This window comes from Nyctereutes procyonoides, unplaced genomic scaffold (assembly GCF_905146905.1).
Source record: "Nyctereutes procyonoides isolate TBG_1078 unplaced genomic scaffold, NYPRO_anot_genome, whole genome shotgun sequence".
In the NCBI taxonomy this organism is placed as follows: Eukaryota; Metazoa; Chordata; class Mammalia; order Carnivora; family Canidae; genus Nyctereutes; species Nyctereutes procyonoides.
The window spans coordinates 23,265,488-23,285,661 of NW_026575030.1; the positions used below are offsets into that span (position 1 = coordinate 23,265,488).

At 57.2% G+C, this 20,174-nt stretch overlaps 1 protein-coding gene across 1 annotated transcript in view; it reads left to right on the forward strand.

Moving 5' to 3' along the window:
* The window catches only part of ADCY5 (adenylate cyclase 5), a 146,729-nt gene that overhangs the window by 100,102 nt on the left and 26,453 nt on the right, over positions 1-20,174 (forward strand). Inside the window, exons 4-12 of the mRNA XM_055316382.1 lie at positions 3,322-3,433; positions 5,024-5,151; positions 6,987-7,145; positions 7,988-8,129; positions 10,029-10,169; positions 14,651-14,673; positions 15,442-15,586; positions 16,682-16,779; positions 19,915-20,002. Coding sequence (XP_055172357.1) covers positions 3,322-3,433; positions 5,024-5,151; positions 6,987-7,145; positions 7,988-8,129; positions 10,029-10,169; positions 14,651-14,673; positions 15,442-15,586; positions 16,682-16,779; positions 19,915-20,002 — 1,036 coding nt within the window. The remainder of the gene's footprint in view (positions 1-3,321; positions 3,434-5,023; positions 5,152-6,986; positions 7,146-7,987; positions 8,130-10,028; positions 10,170-14,650; positions 14,674-15,441; positions 15,587-16,681; positions 16,780-19,914; positions 20,003-20,174) is intronic.

Sequence of the window (20,174 nt, forward strand, 5' to 3'; positions counted from 1 at the left end):
CATTTAAGCGAGTGCGGTGGTTCTCAGCCCTGGCTGCACATTAGAATCACCAGGGAAGCTTAAAATAAAACCGAGCAAATGCAATCAATAGCAGAGCCCCACCTCAGGCTAATTAAGCCAGAATGTCTGGGTGGGGGCGGGGGAACTCTGGGGCCACCTTGTAAAAGCTCCAGGTGTTCCCAACAGACCCCAGGACTAAGAGCCGCTGGTCTAGCGGGGGTGTAAGCAGCTGTGGAAGAAAGTGTTCTAAGGGCCAGCGAGGTCCCCCGTGGAGGAGGAGCATGGTGGCAGGCCTGTCCCTCCTGCCTGGCTGGGTCAGCTCAGCAGGTGTGGGAGGTCGCAGCTCAGTGATGCCACAGCTGCCGAGTGCGCCCCTGTCGATGGAGTCCCAGACTCACCCCCTGAGCCCCTGGGCCCATTCTCTCCTTCCTCCCCTGCTTCTCGTCAGCCTGCTGCCCTGGGCTACCTGACCCGGTGGTCCAAGTGCGGGGTTCAGGAACTTTGGGGTCTCATCAGCCGCCTAAGCCAGGCCTCCGCTTGCAGCTTTGGACTTGGCATAGAATAGCCGCTGGGCCTGGCACCTGCTGGCTTTGCTTTGGAGATACTGACCCTGGCCGATGAAGGTTTCCTAGGTCTGGAGCAGTGGATCTTGACCCCAGCCTGAGCTGGCTTTGGTTTCCTGAGTGTTAGAGAAGAATTTCCAGAACAGCCATGTGACGGTGCTTTTACCTAGACCGGGGGAGACCTTCCTCTCGTTCCTGAGTGGAGTGGGCCAGATGCCTGAAAGATTGGCAGGCAGGGAAGTGCAGGTGGGTGGGGAGAGGGCTGCACCTTGTTAGGGAGCTGCGATCAGCATCCGGAGCAGGGCAGCCTGCCCTCACCTGCTCCTCTTACCTGGCAGGCAGGCTGCTGAGCCCGTCAGACCCCAGGTACCAAAGGCTGGTGGAGCCCCCCGACTCCCGTGCACCTTCTGAGCCCTTGCCCGCATAGCTGCCCTCTCCTGTGCCCTGCCAGGGCAGCTTCTCTCCACTCCACTCCTCTTCCTCCTCCTCCCCCTCAGCTTCTCTTCTTTCCCCTCCTTCGGCTCGTCTGTTTGCACCTTCCCTCGTGTGAGCTGGCAAGCAGCTGGTGCGCGTGCCCCCCCTCGGTGGAGTCCTCGAGTCCTGGACTGCCACGCCTGGCGGCCCAAACGTGCCCCTCTGCCTCCCTCTGCCCCGCATACAATGCCAGACCCCTGAATGATGCTCTTATTCATTTAAGATGGCTGTGGGGCCATCAGCTTAATATTTATAGGTTCAACTCCTGGGCCGTGAAGACAGGTTGCCCGTGTGGCTTTAGGCATGTGACTCATCCCCTCTGTGCCTCCGTTTTCTCACCTGTAAGAAGAGGAGGATGCTGACCTCACAGGGTGGTCGTGATGTTGAAGTGCGTTAATACCCATGAAGTGCGGGGGATCCCTGGGTGGCACAGCGGTTTAGCGCCTGCCTTTGGCCCAGGGCACGATCCTGGAGACCCGGGATCGAATCCCACGTCGGGCTCCCGGTGCATGGAGCCTGCTTCTCCCTCTGCCTGTGTCTCTGCCTCTCTCTCTCTCTCTATCATAAATAAATAAAAATTAAAAAAAAATACCCATGAAGTGCTCAGAACAGTCCAGCTGTTTCCAGATGCAGGCTTTGTTATTATCCAGGCATGCAAAGGCAAATAGATGAGGAGACAACTGCCATTGAAAAGATCAGTTGTTACTCACCCTGGGAGGAGGGAGCACGCCACACCGTGGGAAACCAGCCCCCACCTCCACCAGTGGGGAAGCACTATGGTGGCCCCGGAGGCAGAGTGAGAGGAGGTCGAGGACCAGAGCCTTCAATGGGGTTTCTGCAGGAAGGAATAGGTGAGGCAGAGAGAAAGCAGGCTTGGGATGGGCTAGTTTACATAATTTCAGTGGGCCCTGGAGTATAGGGACTGGGTCTGGTACCTGTCCCTGAGGTGATCGGGGCAGGAGAGTAGTGGCTGGGGTGTGAGAGCCTGGTTGGGGTGCGGGGCTCTGCACCCTAAGGAAAGCTGTTGGCTCTCTCTAAGACCCAGCTAGCCTGGGACGGACCAATAGGCTCCCCAGGCCTTACTGACCCCAGATGTCAAACATCAGAATAGGAAGACAGGCTTAATGCCCTAATACACATTTTCCAAATACAGTGACAAGATGTGTTTAGTTCTACATTCTTAATTTTAAAAAGGAAGACGATCTAGAGCCTCAGGAGCCTTGTGGCATGGTGGGAAGAACACAGGCCCGGGGGAAGGAGCCCACCAGGCTGCTGTCTGCAGCTTCTTTCCCCAGGCTCAGCTGCCTCGTCCGCGAGGAGACACCAAGCCTTCCCTGCAGGGCTGCCTGGAGGACTCAGTGAGAAGACACTTTGGAAGCTCCCAGCTCTGAGCCAGGCCACTGGGAGCATCTCAGTACATGAGAGTTATTACATTTTTGTGTTCATTTAAAGAAAAAAAAAAACAAAACAAAACTCCAGGGGCCCTTCCAACTCTCCAGCCCCGGGGCCTCACCTGTAGCAGCGTGTGGTGAAAGAAAAGGAAGACAGTTTTAACCTCGGGAACACAAGCCGTGGAGATGGATAGGAGATCCACAGTGCGCAGTGCAGGGACTGGCTGCTACATTTGACGACGCGCCTGGGGATGAGGCTGGAGCTGCTGGCAGGGACGAGCTGGAGGCTTCCAGATGTGCTTGCTGGCTATGTCTTCCCCTCTCTTTCCTCCCTGAGCCTCTTTAGTCTGTCCCTTCTAGAGGACTCCCTAGGGACGGAGGGCTTCGGTCCGAAATCTTATCTGTGGGACTGGGAAGTGAGACCTTAGTATGGTTGCCATCGAGGCCCGAAGCATTTTCAAAGCACATGAATCAAGGGTCCCAGCTACCTTGAGGGGCTGCTCAGGAGTCAAACAGGGCAGGCTCAAGAGGTGACAACTGGGAGGGTACGGGGAGGCAGGCCCCTGCCTCTGGTACCTGAGGCAGACTCACTCCCAGGCCTCATATGCCTCTGCACACACACCCCCACCCCCTGACCCGGGCAGGAATGAAGGCATAATTAGAGCACAGAAGGCAGGACTGTATCTCGTCTCCCAGCCAGCCCGGAGAGGCCAGCCTCCTCGGTTCTCCACTGCCAGGCCTCTTTATGCCTCCCCAGCAGCCATTTGGAACCCCCCGCCCCCGGCCTCCCCAGGACTCTTGCTGGCCAGCAGCCCTCCTAAGGCCCAGGGTGGCCCCGGCTGTCCCCCTGACCTTCCTCCCTCATGGGGGTCTTCCTCCACCTGTCTCCCCAGCATCCTGTTTGCTGACATCGAGGGCTTCACCAGCCTGGCATCCCAGTGCACTGCCCAGGAGCTGGTCATGACGCTCAATGAGCTCTTCGCCCGCTTCGACAAGCTGGCTGCGGTGAGTCACCCTCCCTACTGTCCTCAGCACCCAGGGCCCGCGCCAGAGCCAGAAGGGTAGGCCCATCTGCGCTGCCCGAGGGAGAGTGCCGTGGCCAAGGACCCACCGGGCCCCAGCGACAGGCACTGTGCCTTCATGTGCCCTGTTGTGCGGAGCCCACTGCTGAGAACTGGGGAGGGGCAGAGGGGCTGCACGGGCTGTGGCTACGTGTCCTCACACCGCACGCAGTCGGATGTGTTTTTATACTGTCATTGGTCACAGGGAGCAAGGGAGCCAGCTCTCCGTCTCAGGAAGGGGTTGGTAAGGCTTGCAGGTGACACTGCCCAGGCCCCTGAGGAATTTCTGCTCGGTGGGGCAAATTATGTGCCCATAGAGCCATTTTCTTGATGAGGTCGGCCAGAGTGGTGAGAGAATGAGTCTGAAACCCAACTGGCCTGCGGACAGCTGTGTGTCAGCCCCCAGAGGCTTCCAGAAAGAGGACTCTGCACCGTTTGGACAAATTGGAAGTAGCAGCCCAGGGCCTGGAGTAGTAAATGACGTGTTTACTCGTTAGGTCCCTGTTTACACTGTTATCCTTTCCCAGCTTTTGTGTCTTTGAGTGATGCTCTGGGCCTTTGTAGAATCATTATGTGTCAGGGGCCACTTACTGGCAATGTCCAACGACCTGCGGCCACATTCCCTTTCGCCCTACAGGACATCAGATCATTGAGGAGAGGCTGGCGCTGGTCGGAGGTGGTGCCAGGGCCTCTAAGAGCAGGAGATGGTGGGTCTCACGCCAGCCTGATGCTTTTTTTTTTTATCACTGAACAGGAATGAGGGGAGTTGGATATGTGCTGGGACCTCAGACATAGGATGGGCCTTAAATGAGGATCCAAGGCCACACGGACACATGCATCCCAGTGTCCCACTTCCTGAAGTAACTTCTGGGGGCCAGCCTTGGAGAGCTGAGGACTGGTGACTAATGACACCCCATCCCAGTCCTAGTCCTGGATCAGTCTTGACCTTATTGTACTCAGGAGCAGCAGAGTGCCTCAGCTCTGTGGGGGTCTTATCGCTCACAGGCTTGCTGGTTAGCATCACTCTGGTCAAAGTCTCAGACAGTCTGAGGGTCAGACAAGCTTTGGCTAAGTCTCATTCCTGCTTCAGTCTTCTGTAAAAGAAGGAGAATCAGAAAACTGTTGGTAGAACCTTAGGCCAAGAGTCCGAGCCTTCTCTAGGGCCTGGGAGTGGAACCAGGGACACTGACTCTCAACTTGGGGGCCTTCCTCAAACTGACGAGTCTGCCCTATTTGCTCCCGCATCGGACCAGCTGCATTCTTCTTGGGTCTCAGCAGTGACCGTAAAAGTGAGTTCCTGAGCCTGGGGAGGCTGGAATGCCTGAGGGCTGCTCAGCCTGTCCTCCATCCCCCCCAGCTCTTGATAAGCCTGTCCTGGGGCTGGGGCCATGCATCTGCCGGCACTGGGTCTGTGCTCACTGCCCTAAAAGGCAAGTTATTCCAGGCATGGGGTGAATCTGTTTGCTTCCCGTTTCTTTCCCTCCCACTTCTCTTTCCTACTATTTTTAATTTTTAAAATTAATTTGCTTTCCAGGAGAATCACTGTTTACGTATTAAGATCCTGGGGGATTGTTATTACTGTGTCTCTGGGCTGCCCGAAGCGAGGGCCGACCACGCCCACTGCTGCGTGGAGATGGGCATGGACATGATTGAGGCCATCTCGTAAGTGCCCGTCTGTGAGGGGACCGTCCCACAGCCTGGGTAACGGACGTTGGAGGGTTGCTTCGCATCTCTTGGCTTTGAGCCTTATCCTGGGCAACTTCTGCCCACAGCAGCCTGGGAAGTTTATCCCCGAGGAACATGTCCTGTAGGAAGGGAAAACTTTGCAGACTCCAGGGCAGCAGGAGGCGTGGCCCCACCTCTGCAGGAGAGGAGGACCAGCTGGCCTGCGAGCTGCGCCCTATGCATTGCTCCCTAGTCTCTTAGTCCCACAACCACCCAGGCAGGTGTAGGGCCCTTTTGGCCCCATTTCTTCCCAGATGAGAAAGGTTGGACTCACAGAGGTTAAACATCCGCCCCTCCCCCAGGGTGATATAACACGGTGGGTGGATGGAAAACACGGGTGTCCCCATTTAAGAAAATCCATCTTTGCCAGAAACAATAGTAAAAAAGAGCTTTGGCCAATTCTTGGTCACTGCTGTCCAGAGAGGGGGCCCCATCTTCCATTAAAAGATATGGAAAATCAAAAAAAAATATATGGAAAATCCAAGCTTAGGCTTGGTGGCTTTGGAGCTTCAGAAGTATCCTGGGCAGGGGCACAGGAAAAGCCTCGGTGGACAAGGTCAGAGGTCAGAGTAGCCGTCCAGGACGGAGGCCGGGTCCCTTCGGTTTGGCGGAGCTCCCCCCGGCGGTTGTCGCTGATGGCCCTGCATGCCTGGGCGAGCTAGTGCTTCCTTCCCTCGCCCGGGAGCACCGAGTCTGTTGAGGGAGAGGCCGGGACTCCCGCTGCTGTGGTACCAGCGGAGCAGACCCCAGCAGGTGAGAGAGGCAGGCTGCATGGGAGGGCCCCGGAGGGGGCATTCGTTTCCATCGGGAGGACCAGCAGAGGCTTCCTGCAGCAGGTGGCCCCGGGGGTTAAGCCAGAAAGGTAGATCGGGTTGTTATCGCCCGAAGCAAGGGCCCCGAGGCACCGTGCACGAAGGCACAGCTCCAGCAGAGATAGCCAGGACGAGAGAAGCCAGGAATGACGTGCCTCTGCCCTGCGTCGGGGGTGGGAGGAGGGCCAGCGTCCTCGGCTGCTCCTGCCGCTGGCTGAGCGGGCCTACCCCGGGGTATCGGAGCACCCAGGTCCCTGATGCCTCCCCCTGGAGCACCTGCACCCTCTCCTGCAGACCCCGCACCTCAGACACACGCAGGATATAGCGCCCATCACACTCTCCAACCCAGAGGGCCCGCCCATCTCCTGGAGAGCCCCTCACCCCTGGGTGTGGTTCGTGGCCGGGGCGGGCCGGGGTCCTGGTGCCACCTTCTAGCACATGGAACCTCCCCTGCACCTGTTCAGGCTGCACCTGTTCAGGCTCCCCTCCTCTCCTGAGCAGCACAGATGTCCGCCCTTGAAACTCCGTTAACCACCTTTTGCTATTATGCTGCAAATTGTGTCCGAGAAGCAGCAGCGTGGACAAATCTGAACGTTAGATGAGTGGGGTTTGGAGTGGCTGGGACTTCCCCCGTTTGGCTCGAGTGGGCATGGTTCGCGTTTGCACCTTGAGAACACAGCGCCCTGGGTGCCTTGGCAGGCACCGTGGGGCCGGGCTTGTAGGGCCGGGCTTGTAGGGTGAGGCGCTGTGCCCTCTTGTGGCCACGCCAGGAAGCAGCGCCCCATGGCTCAGCCCCGGGCACCCCTTGGGTGAACAGTCGCAGACCCTGCCCTGGGGGCTAGACTAGAGAGAAATGCCGCTTTGACGCCTGCACCTGTGTCACACCCCGACCCCACACCTCCCCTACTCTGTGCGCCTGGCCCCGACCCTCTCCCAGCCTTACCCCTGCTCCATCCCCAGGTTGGTCCGGGAGGTGACAGGGGTGAACGTGAACATGCGCGTGGGAATTCACAGTGGGCGAGTACACTGCGGTGTCCTTGGTCTCAGGAAGTGGCAGTTCGACGTCTGGTCTAATGACGTCACGCTGGCCAACCATATGGAAGCTGGAGGCAAGGCTGGGTGAGTGAGGGCCCCACTCTGCTGCGGGGCGTGGGGCTGGGGTGGGCACGACGGGCAGACTCGCAGCTCCGGGGCGGCCGAATTTAAGTAGAAAGTCCTCTCCTTGGCCAACCACTTGCCCCACACTGTGGCAAGCTGTAGGGAGCATCCTCTCAACCTTTTCCCCAGGCTTCACCTAGAAGGTTCTTGCACAAAACAGGGCGGCTTGTGGTGCGATAAGGTGGGGTCAAGTTCTGGGGGAGGGAGGAGCCATGGGTATTTCCTGGGCGTCCAGGACCGAAAGGAAGGTGGGACCTGAGCTGGCCTGGATGACGGGGCAGGATTCGCACAGGTGAGGGAGGTGGTGGAGGTGGGGAGAGGGCCCGGCCGAGGGACCAGGGCGAGGACAGGCTCAGGCGTGGGAAGCACAGTATTTCCAAGGAATGGAAGTAGAGCACTTGACCTCGTAGGGACCGGTGGGGAAGCAGTGCCTGTAGTAAAGGGGCACCGTGCCAGGCTAGGGGATCTGAACTCAGTCCTGCATCAGCCGGAGCCGAGCCACTGCTGGGCTGAGTGGGTTCGCAAAGTTGGGAAGACTGAGGCTGTGTCCTCCTGACGGGCCCGTGATGATGAGACAGCCTGATGTGCTGCGGTGCAGCCAGGGTGGCGGTGAGCTCGGGAGGGGCCCACCCGAGCCGCCCTGGTGGCAGTGGGGGGATATGGCCCTTCGAGACCTAGGTCGGGGCCTCGGTTGGGGTTGGCAGTTGAGCCAGAGTTCGGGGCTCGAGGTGTGGCTCTGCAGGGGGCTGGGGTTGTCAAGTCTTGTCCTCTGCTCTCGTCTCCCTGCGTCCCTCCCCATGCAGGCGCATCCACATCACCAAGGCCACACTCAGCTACTTGAACGGTGACTACGAGGTGGAGCCAGGCTGCGGGGGCGAGCGCAACGCCTACCTCAAGGAGCACAGTATCGAGACCTTCCTCATCCTGCGCTGCACCCAGAAGCGGGTCCGGCGGGGTGGGGGGGCCCAAGGGCCAGGGGGCCGGAGAGCCGGGAGTGGTGGGGGGCCCCGGCAGGGCCTTAGTTTTCCTGGGAAGGAATGTTTCTTGGCATCCGCTTCTGAGTCTTCGTGTCTCCTTGAGTTAAGTGGTGGATCCCTCATGCCACTGCAGCTCCTGCAGCCCGGGAAGCACATCGAGTGCTTGCACCCCGGAGCGCTTGCAAAGGCTGATGGCAGACGGGGATCCTTTCATTTTCCCACCGTTGCAGAAATGCAACAGGCCTGAAATCAGTTAGCAGGGGCACAGCAGCAGGCCAGGGCGTGGAAATGGAACAGCCAGGAGATCTGTCCCCCGGCCACTGTCTGTGCATTTGTTTCACGCCCGCCCCGCTCCTGGTCTGTTGCCTGAACCAGGCGGACATCGGGCCTGTCTCTGTCTCTCCATCTCTCACCTGTCTCTGCCAGTCCCTACAGACGTTCGGGTTTCCGGAGGACCTCCGTCCTTTCCCTTTCTCCTGCCTCCCTTTGTCCCAGCCCACACTCGCCCAAATATAAAACTGAATTATTAGCAGGCTTTGGCGTTCTATTTTTAATAGTGTCATGTTCCATGTTCTTAATTTTTAAAGCGAATGAAGAGAACATTTTCTATTTCTCCCTAGATTAAAATGCCTTTTACTGACGAAGCTTTCCGTTGCGTTGACCTGTTGGTCAGCGACCTTTGCTAGAGAAAAGCTTCCCTCTTTCTTTCCTGAGAAGTTAGACCAAAGATAAAATTAAGCAGAGAGAGAAAAGTCCGGAGAAAGTCTTGGGTGACAGCAAAGGTAGATTTGGGGGCTCCTTGGAGGCGGGTGTCCACCCTGGCAAGGATGTCAACGGGGCACCCCATGTGACACAGCAGCACACGAGCTGTGTCGGGCCCCCACGGACCACAAACAGGGATGGTGGAGGATTTAGGCGCTCCGGCAAGAGCACCTAGTGGCTTATTTGACACATTTTTGAACACTTGCTTGCTCTTTTACAAGAGTATGGGTGACCTGACCTCCCTCCAGGCCCCCCTCCCACGCTCTCTCCTCTGCCAAGGTAGCAAGGTCTTCAGCACCCCCTTCCTGCCCCACCCAGGCCAAGTGCTCACCTTTTACCCTGGGTTCTCTGGGTCATGTTCTTCCAACTTGAAAGGTGGGTCCAGCAAGGACGAAACAGAGACAGAGAGTGACACCTCATACCCTCTCCCCCCACCTAGAGCAGTGTCAGCTGAAGCAAGCTGCGTCCCCTCCCCGCTGCGGCCCTGATCCAACAGGCTCCATCCCAGGCTCAGAGAGGGAGCTGAGGGGAAGGCCAGCTCAGGTCTCCCCAGGGCCTCTCCAACCTTCCGCCTGGAGCCCGTTAGATGGATGGACAGACAGATATCATGGTTGGCACGCAGGAAGCCAGCTGAGGGAGGCCCTGCTTTGTGTATTTGTATAATGTATGTTGTTGTTCTTTGCATCTCAAGGGACCCAAGTTTCTAGAACCTTCAGGGCAGCAGGGCCTGCCCTATGGCTCTCTCTGGAAGAACATATCTGTCTGGGATAAGTTGAGTGGAGATTGCAATCCCTGGTTTCCTTTCCCGCCTTTACCCCGAGGCACCTTGGACATCCCTGCCCACCCCCGAGGATTCTGTGCCGATGACAGTTGCCAAAGACCAGCCTCCCGCCTAGGCCAGCCAGGACTAGCGTTGGGGAGTGTGAAGGGATTTAGGATGCTCTCTGCAGTGAGCTCTAGGCTCCAGGCTGTGCACAGAAGAGAAGGGTACCTGCCCCAACCGACCCCTGCACGGCCAGGCCCCTGGGAGGAATGAGAAGCCCCCTGACCTGGGCTCCTCTGGTAGGCTCTGCCCACAGGCTGATGCATCTGGTTTTTCTCCCAGAAAGAAGAAAAGGCCATGATCGCCAAGATGAATCGCCAGAGAACCAACTCCATTGGGCACAACCCGCCCCACTGGGGGGCCGAACGTCCCTTCTACAACCACCTAGGGGGCAACCAGGTGTCCAAGGAGATGAAGCGCATGGTAAGTAGCAGGTGGGGCAGCGTTGCAGACAGTACTGTCCAGGGCTAGGGTCTTCCGTGGCTGTGAGGGCCGGGCCAGGCCCCTTGGGTTGCCCGACAGACTCTGGAGAGCCACCGAAGCAACTTAGGACAAGGAGCCGGAGAGCCTGACTTCTGACCCTGCACCCTCTCCACGAGTCCTTGAGGCTGCAAGCAGACCCCAAGTCCAGCCCAAACCTCCAGTAATCCCTCAGCACTGTCGGGTCGGGCACCAGCTCATTGGACGCCCTTCCGGCACCTTCTGCCTCTCCCAGGCAGCTGAAACACATCATTTGGCTCAGAAACCATGTCAGTACTTTTTGGCAAGCTCCAGCTGATGGTCCCCTTTGCCCTCTGCTGAGAAGCGCCCCTGCTGAGTGCGGGTTTCCAGTGGAGCGTGCAGGCTGGAGGAATAGTGGCCGTGGTAGGGGGGCTGCCTCCATCTCAAGGGACCTGTCTGCCTCAGGGGACGGACATCCCCAGCCATCCCTGCATGCACCAGGGGCGGCCTAATCCAGGGTGCACTGCCCGGGTTCTGTCAATGATAGAATGAATTCATAGGGTGGGAGGAAGAGGAAGAGGGGTGATGGAGGACAGGGTAGAGCAGCAGCAGTGTTTCCTTTTTCTTTTCTTTTCTTTTCTTTTCTTTTCTTTTCTTTTCTTTTCTTTTCTTTTCTTTTCTTCTCTTTTCTTTTCTTTTTTCTTTCTTTCTTTTTTTAATCTTGGAGCTTGGTTTGTTAAATCCAAGCACACTCCTCAACTCCAGGGCAGCCTGGTTCCCAGGCAGGAGTTGCCCACCCTGAGAGGGGAATGGGTGAGGCCGGAGGGTATGGGAAGCTGTGTGTGTGTGTGTGTGTGTGTGTGTGTGTGTGTGTGTGTTTGAGGCCACTTTGTCCCTCAGACCCAGAGTACAGGAATAAGATGCTGGCACTAGGATCCCCAATTTGGGGTCTGTGGGTTGGACCAGGCTTTAGCTACAGCAGCAGGGACTACAGATAAATTCTTGAAAATCCAGCTGAGTCAGCAGACTGAGCCAGGGACAGGCTGGGGACCCGGCCACTCTGCTCCTTGCTAGCTGGCAGATAACAGATGACAAAGGTCTAAGGAAACCATATAGGATCCAACAAGGAATGGAGTCAAGACCTCCATTTTAATTTTTGACAGTAAAGAAGCAACTCCTAGGACACCGAGCTTATGAGGGAGCAGGTGGGGGGAGTCTTCCTTCGGGGCTTTGAACTTGGACTTCCACAGGTCTCCGGCCACCACTCCCCCTCCTTTGGGTGCCCTCCCCAAAGCAAAACGCGGGGGGGACCCTTTCTGTTCTCACCCCAGTGCTTTCATAATCTCCCGTGGACTCTGTATGCATGTGACCAGGACTGGAGTGGGGGTGCATGCAGAGAGAGGGGGACCAGGGTGCAAAGAGGAAGGCACTCACCCAAGTGGGAGGGAAGAGGGAAGAAGACAGGAGGGAGACTACGGAGGAGAGCAGGAGACTATGGGAGTGAGGAGAGGAAGAAGAGCCATAAGCAGGCAGGGGAGGTACCTTCCTGATCGGCTCTCCTTATTTAAAATTGCTGAAAAGCTTTTTTTCTTTGGTGATACTTGGTTTAAGTGGAGTCTTTAGTTATTTCAGAGTCTCAAAGGAGACAGTTTGGAGTGTAAGCACTGGTCTTAGCAGATGCATTAATCATTGTTAGGACCAGGAACCTTGGAAGAATTAGCAGAAGGGCTGTCTCGGGGGGAGACTGGCTACAGGGCTTCTCCATGGTGTTGGCTGCCTCGCCAGCAGGAAGGGCCGGAAAGGCATGTGGAAAAGCAGGGTTGGGGACACTTCTGCAGCAGCCTTTGGGAGAAGAGGGTCCCCGTCCCTCATCCTGGCTGAGCAGATTCACCAGGAGCCAGCGTCAAGGACGGCGCCCGGCCCCCAGCGCCCCCAGAGTGCCTAGGCTGCGGACAGGGTGGTTCTGCAGCTGCCAGGCGCAGCTTTGGCATCTGGGGCTAAACCTGCCTGAAATCTTTGAGAAAGATGCACAAAAGAAGAGCTTCTACCCTGACTTCCACTGACGATGGGGGTGGGAGAGGAGATTAGGTGGTGGCTGGGAGCACCAAGAAAGTTCCTTACTTGGAGGCAGCGGTTTTACTTCTTTACATCTTGTTCCAACTTTGACTCTGTTTTTAAAATGTAGCGACGAGCTGCTCTGGTTTTGTGCTTAGGCACGTCTGTCATAAGGTCCCTAAGGGTACTGATTACTAAGAAGGCTGACAGGAAGGGCAGACAGGGGCCTCTGCTCATCTAACCAGGGGGGCTCTGCGTTCCCTGCAGCAGCAGCAGGCTGAGCCGGTGCTCAGGGAGGACAGGAAGCTGGCCAGGGCGGGCGTGCAAAGCGGAGCCAGCACCTCACGTGGATGCACGGAGCGGCCATGGGCTCTGCTCCTGCTTTTAGGTCCAAGGGACAGGAGTTGGGAACCAAACAGAACCCGCTCAGCTGAGCTGTTTCCCAGAAGTGCCGTGGTACAGATAGCAGGAGCCTGTCTGAGGATCCTCCTTGCTGGGCTGAGGACATTTGTCCTAGAACTAGTAAGCGTGTTGGGGAACTTGAACCTGGTTTGCTGGACTGTTCTTTTTTTTTTTTTTTTAAAGATTTTATTTATTTATTTATTTATTTATTTATTTATTTATTTATTTATTTAAGATCATGAACAGGGGGAGGGGCAGAGGGAGAAGGAGAAACAGAGTGCCCGCTGAGCAGGGAGCCCAACCCGGGGCTCAATTCCAGGCCCCTGGGATCGCGACCTCAGCTGAAGGCAGATGCTTAACCGACTGAGCCCCCCCTAGTGGCCCTGGCCCATGTTCCTAATGACCATTTGCCATCATTTATCTGCCAACACCCCAAACGAATGCTGAGCTCCACACACTAACACGGCACCTAGAGCAGAACCTTTCCACAACCAGCCCCAGCAGGTGACCAAAGGGGCACAGGAGAAAGTCAGAAACAGGTTTGTCGCAAATGTGTCAGGTCTAATTCCGAGCTGCAGAGACCAGCATAAGCATAATACGGCTCGGTTGTCCTCAGTCCCAGAGTAAGATCATCGCTGCCCCTGTGACAGAATCCAGCGTCGGCGACGCACCGTGGTCTGCGGAGGGCTGGCCCGGCTGGGCTCCCCTTAAGCTCGTGCCCCCAGGGATCCGGGGAGCACCCAGCATGGGCCTACCCCCACGCGGAGCACTCACCTGAGTAACACCAACCTCTGCAGCCTGGGGCTGGGAAGGTATTGTGGGCCAGGTCTCGCAGCCTGGACAGAGGGCCTGATGATTCTCAAGGGACAGGAAGAAGGGTCCGCTTGTCCAGGGAGACAACCGCCAGGCAGCCTGGGAGTAGCTCAGAGTCCATATCCACTTGGATGTGCCCCTGGAGGCTGCCGAGGCCCCTGGAAGCCCACACCCGGTGCGGCGTGGACACTGCTATCTCAGCACCTGGCAGCTCTGGCTCATAAAGACCAACGTAAATCCTGCTTCGTTGCATTTTCACGCCACGTCTGCAGGGAGCATCGAGAGGGGTGTGTTCGCTGGGGATTCAGGTTCGCCTGGCATTTGCTGACCTCCACGATTGCCCAGCAGCAGCATGCTCTGCACGGGGCCACAGGCGATCCCAGGTCACCTTCTGTCCTTGCCCTGGCAACCTGAGCCTTACCGGGAACCGTCCCGGGGCTGTCGCTACCTCCTTCAATGCCTCCCGGATTCCACCCGCTTCCCCTTCCAGGGGACCCACCCTGAGACCCCTTTTGTAGGCTTCATAGATTAGATGTAAATAGGCTTTGGGTTTGCCGGCCAACACGGGACCTTCACGCTCAGCCCTGGGTGTGCGAGCAGTCGTCAAACCCTGGCAAGCAGCTTTCTCACCTCCTGGGTCCCCACCCAACTCTGGCCTTGTGGGAACACCCTGGTTCTCAGGTGCCAGGAGACCTGTGGCAGGTCACTGGAGCTTAACTTCTCTCAGGCTCAAAACTCGTGGACTGCTGGGAGATTTCATGTGCTCAGGGTGTGTGTGTGTGGGGGGGGTGTGCACACATGTGAGGATTGAGCTCCTCACGGTTTCTCATTTCAAGCGTATTTCAAGGCAGGACCGAGAGGGACCTACCAAGCCCAGGGTCCAGGAGGAAAGGGGGGGATTGGGGAATTGGGTGTGGGGACAGGAGGAGCTTAGACACATGGGTTTTGCCAGTGGCGACAGGAAAAGGCAGTGTGGCCCCGCGTCTAGCACAGAGCGTCTAGCACAGAGCGTCTAGCACAGAGCGTGTCCCGTAGGAAGAGCCCGGCCGCGACGCAGAAGGAAGGAGGGGAGAAGTCCTGAGCGACAGGCCTCCCGCAGTGCCCGCTCCTTGGGGCCTGCCTTCCTGGAAGCGTCGCTTCTCTGTCCCCTCCGTTCTCATACTTCTGCCCTTCTCTCCATCCCTCTCTTTCAGGGCTTCGAAGACCCCAAGGACAAGTGAGTAATGTGCACTTCTTTATCCCTGCTGCCTCGGCCTGAGGGGGAGCCCCACATCTGCCCCAGAGCTCCGCGCTGCGTGGGCCCCGGGCGGAGAGGCTGGGTCTCGGCGCCACCCATCTGTCCTCCCCCACAAACACATCGCGCCCACGTGCCTGCAGCTCTCAGGAAAGTGCAGACCTTGCACGTCGTTGGTCACCGGCCCCTGGCTGCATCCCAGGGTCCCAAGGGACTGTCCTCCTCTTTCTCCTCTACTTCCCGGTTCTTGGGGGCTGACCCCACTGAGCACTGGGCGTTGCCTTGAGGAATGGGGCTTTAAGACCAGCACCCTGATGGTGAAACCTGCTTCCCGGAGGGTGCCCCGAGCTGGGTGAAAGCACTGGGGTGGCCCACGGCCTCTGTGACAGTGGTCCTGGCCTTCCTTTCGGGACAGTGGTACAGCTGGAGAGCGAGGAGCAGAGGCTGTTACCTGTGGGGAAAGCAATTAAGCCTTCGACCTTAAGGCATCGCTGTTCTACTGTAATGATCCATCGGTAGAGTCAGAAGAGCTATTGTCAGGAGGCCCTTCAGCCAGCGGGTCAGACAGGGCCGGTTTTCCGTGCACGTGCGCAGCTAAGAGCGGGGGACGTGGGCTCCTGGCCGTCCGGGTCCCAGTCCCAGGGCCACCCCTTACCCCTCTTATTAGGCCCTTTCTGCCCAGCCCGGTGCACGGGGCCAGGTGGGCGCTCTAGCAGGGTCCCCCTGGTGGCAGCCTCTCTTGCTCCCCAGGAACGCCCAGGAAAGTGCGAACCCTGAGGATGAAGTGGATGAATTTCTGGGCCGCGCCATTGACGCCAGGAGCATCGATAGGCTGCGGTCGGAGCACGTCCGCAAGTTCCTCCTGACCTTCAGGGAGCCTGACTTAGAAAAGAAGGTACAGCACCCTGGGCGGGAAGGAGGCCCTGGGCACAGCCAGGCCCCGGGAGGAGGGCAGGGCACCGGTCGGCTCCCTGCCTGTCCCCGTCACCCCAGAAAGGGCCCTTCCTGGTCAGGGTCGCCTGCTCGATGCCGCACTGCCCAGGAGATGGAGATTTTAGGGAGACGTCCATGGTCGGAAGGGAGGAGTCCTAATGTCCCCCGTGCCTCTGTGTCCTTATCCGGATAACGGGGCTGTTTAACCTACCGTGTCCACAGGGTCATAGGGTTAAACCATCCACAGATATAAAACACCGAACACAGTATCCGTGAATGGCAGTTGCTAGTTGTATTATTTTTGTTACTCTTGTCAACATCCTCACCGGTGGACACACACTGTCTCGGCAGGGGCAGTCGGGCCTCTCTTTCCCATCTCAAGTTGTGACTGAGAGGTTGGGCGACTTGCTGTAGACCACCAGGGAAGTAGTGACAGAGCCGGGGCCAGACCACAGTGCAGGGTGTGTGGCCCCCACCCCCCATCGCAGTTCCCTGGGGTTGGGTTAACGTGGGCTCACGTGAACTGGCGCCCTGTGTGAGAGACGGACCAGCCAGGCCAGCACCATTCCAGCGGTAAATGGCACTGAGCTGCGGAGCACCCCGCTGGTGACTCGGTGCCAGCGAGACCTCTGGGGACACAGCCTGTTGGGTGTCTGGCCCTCGGAGATGAGCTCTATGATTTGGGTGAGTCTCCTGTCGGCCTCGAAGCAGCGGCTACGTAGGCCCTGTTCCCGCGGCCCTTGCAAGGACGGCGTAGACCATGCCCGGGTCCTAGCGTGTAGGTGGTGCTGGGTGATTGAGCCAGGATCGTTATGAACGACTCTCCTGGTGACCCGACCTGCAGAAAGTTTCTGGTTTGACACAATTCAGCTGCCCTCCCCGCAGGTACCACGTTGTGGTGCTTTGGGCTGGTTTCCTGAGCACCGAGGCTAGCGCTGGTTCCACTGGGTGTCACAGGTCTTGGGAGTGGGCTGGCCCCGTGTGTCTGGGGTAGAGCAGGGCTGGAGCAGACGGAGCCGGGCGCCTCCGGCCATCTCACCCTGCGCCCTCCTCTCAGTACTCCAAGCAGGTGGATGACCGATTCGGTGCCTACGTGGCATGTGCCTCGCTTGTCTTCCTCTTCATCTGCTTTGTCCAGATCACCATCGTACCCCAGTGAGTACCATCCCTCTGGCTGCGGGGCTCTAGGGGTGGGAGCGGAGGTCGTGTAGGAGAGCAGAGGCGGGAGTCCGACTTGCTCAATCAAGGAGAGGTGTCCCCACGTGTCCTTGGTGGGACCGGGAAGCCGCAAGTGTGACTCACTGTGGTTGACTCCGCGGTGCCCGGGAGGTGATGTGCTCCCTCCAGGATGGGAAACCTCTGCGGCCACTGCCTTGCTGCCCGAGCGACTCCTCAGCTTTTGACTGTCTCTCCCCATTGCAACCCACACCGCTGTGTCCCTTAGATCACCCCCAGGGTTCACCACGTTTGCTTCCGTGTGACCTTTGGCTCTTGCAAAATCATCAGCACATCTTCAAAAGATAAAGGTTTTCCCCAACTCTGGGTATTTCAAAGAATAGATTTCTGGTTCTGAAGGCTTTTCTCAACGCTTCCAGGGACCGGCCGTGTCCCTGGGAGAGGCCTGTAGCTTCCGAGGGGACCAGTCTGAAGTGGGTAATGGGCTTTCAGAAATGAGTCACACCTAGACAAGAAAGATGATTGTGTTACTTCTGTTATGTTTGTGTGTGTGTGTGTATTCATTTGTATGTGTGCATGTGCACGTCTATATGCATTTGCTACTTTTTTTGCATTTATTACTTTTTATCGTGCAGTATTTCAAACATACAGAAAGCAATTAATACAATCAGCACCATCTCCTAGATGTAACTATCGCTGATGTTTTACAGTGGTTTCATCTTTATTTTTCTGACTACTTAAATCTTAGACAAAAGGACGTTTTTCCCCCTAAAAACTCTCAATATCGATATACCCACGTGGGGGGCATTTTCCTTCTAAACCACAATGCCTTATACCCCAAACAAAATCAATACCCGGCCTCTGCAATCCTGTAACGCCAAGTCCGTGGTCACGTTTCTAAAATTGTCTCCAGATGTCACTTCGTAGCCAGGATCTACTCAAGATCCATTGGCTGCATTTGGTTATGTCTCCTAAGTCCCGCTGAATCTAGAAGAGCACCCTGACCCCAACACCTTCTACTTTTCATCCTGAGATAATTGTAGACTTACAGAAAAGGGGCAGAAGTACTACAGAGAGTTTTTGTGCATCTTCCCCCCAGTTCTCCGTAGCGTTGGCCATTTATGTAACTGTGGCACACGGGGTGGAAACCAGGAGATCAACACAGCAGTGGTGCCGTGAACCAACTGACCACCATCTCGTTCCATCAGTGTTGCCCCCAGTGGCCTTCCTGTGTCCCAGGAGCCAGTCTAGGATCCCACATTGCATTTAGCTGTTCTTTCTCCGTGGTCCCGTCTCGTCTGTGACATTCCCTCAGCCTTTCCTTGTCTCTTGTGGCCTTGGCACTTCGGATGAGTACTGGCCAGTCAATTTGGAGAATGTCTCCATTGCGTTTATCTGATGTTTTCCTCTTAATGAGACTGAGGTTGCACAGTTTTGCCAGGAATCCCGCAGAAGGGATGTGTCCTTCTTAGTGCCTGTTGTCAGGAGGTATGTGATGCCTGTACATCGTATCACTCAGAGCCTTTGATTTTTTAACAACGCACCGTTGTGGCGATGGCCATCCACGTGGTGCCCGCTGTGACTCCAGCAGGACACCGCAGGGCCCGGCGCCCAGCTCCACTCTGTGCAGCTAACGCCCGTTGCCTCCCACACCGAGGGGGCGCAGAGCTGGTGGGGCTGTGGGTGACACAGGACCCTGTTTTTTTAAATTTAAGTGGGGCTCCAGGTCTAGATGAGCGACGCATGTTTTTCTGTCCCATCGCTGCTCTTGGCAGTCCAGTAGCTTGGGTGCAGATAACCCCACCGGTGCGCCGCTCTCCGTTCCTGCAGCGTGGCTCGTGGCTCCTGGGCCGGCTTTTCCTCCGTCCCTGCTCTGTGTGCGTGCGGCGGCTCCCTTCCCCCTGGCCACAGCCCTGAGCTGCTAAAGGCATTGGCGGGAGGCCGCCTCCAGCAGTCCTCTCTCTGCAGAAGCATTAAAGGCTGCTTTAAAGGTCTCTTTCCCTCTGAAGAGAGTTCTCTACCCTTGTTCTATTGGTTTAAGGCCCCAAAGTGCTGGCTTGCGGGGAGCCTGGAATAAAGCCGCCCTCTGAAGCCTCTCTAGAGGTATTCACCTGCCTCCTCAAGTCCTCTGCTTGCCTTTAACCTGCTAATGACCCTGGCACCCCCAGGTTACTCTGGCTCCCTGAAAGGGGAAGGCCTCCCGTAGGATGGGGCGTGCCTTAGCCAGCCCCGCCCCAGGAGAGCCAGCGGGCCGTTTGGGTGGAAAGCCACCAGCCGCTCTGATGTCTGAGGGTTCTGGCCCGAGCTGAACGTGAAGATCACCTGTGATCTCCTCCCGAAGCAGGGACAGGGGAGCGCCTTGCATTTTCTTGTTGGACCGGCAGGCTGAGGAGGACTTGTCGTGAGGCTTGGCAGGGGACAGGGTTTAGGGACTGTGCCCTCCAAAGGGATACATCACTGCTGTTCCTCAGTGTCTGGTTGGGCTGCTGACAAATGCTTTTTATTTTATTTTTATTTTTTAAAGATTTTTAAATTTTATTTATTCATGAGAGACGCAGGCAGAGGGAGAAGCAGGCTCCATGCAGGGAGCCCGACGCAGGACTCGATCCCGGGTCTCTAGGATCAGGCCCTGGGCTGAAGGCGGCGCTAAACCGCTGAGCCGCCCAGGCTGCCTGACAAATGCATTTTAAAAATGATGGCCTTCTGTCCCATTTTCAGCCCTCACAGTCACTTACCTAGCCGCGAGTAACTCCGGGGAGGGAATAACCAGGTGGCTTTTACAGTAGCTCCTCCCAGCTAAAGGAGTGCGTCTCTGGGTAGCTGGGAACGAGGCAAAAAGTCAAGCCGGTGACCCTTGCTTCTCCATTCGGGGCTCTGCGGGCTCCACTCCCCACAGGGAGGTGCAGGGAGGAGGCAAGGACGGGATCCAGACCATCATGTGGGCGGGCTGGGGGGGGGGGTCCCTGAATCTGTCCATAAGGCTGTGTAAGCCCTTGTCAGTGCGTCAGGGGCTGGAACAGACTGGGCAGTGGGCTCAGGGGAAATGGAGCAACTTCTCTTTCCTTCCAGAGGCTTTCAGAGCCCCAGAATCCCCCAGCTCCTCTCTTTTTCCAGCTCCGTGTTCATGTTGAGTTTCTACTTGACCTGTTTCCTGCTGCTGACGTTGGTGGTATTTGTGTCCGTGATCTATTCCTGCGTGAAGGTGAGTCTTGCTCGCGCCTGAGCCCGCGGTCACCTTCTTCTCTCCCCTCCCAGCCCAACGGGAGCCCAGGAATCCCACGTGGGATCGGGGGGCCGTGAAGCTGGGGCACCAGCCTTGATTGGCGTGAGCAGCAAGTGAGACTGCAGGATGGGCTTTGCCAGCGGAGGCTTGC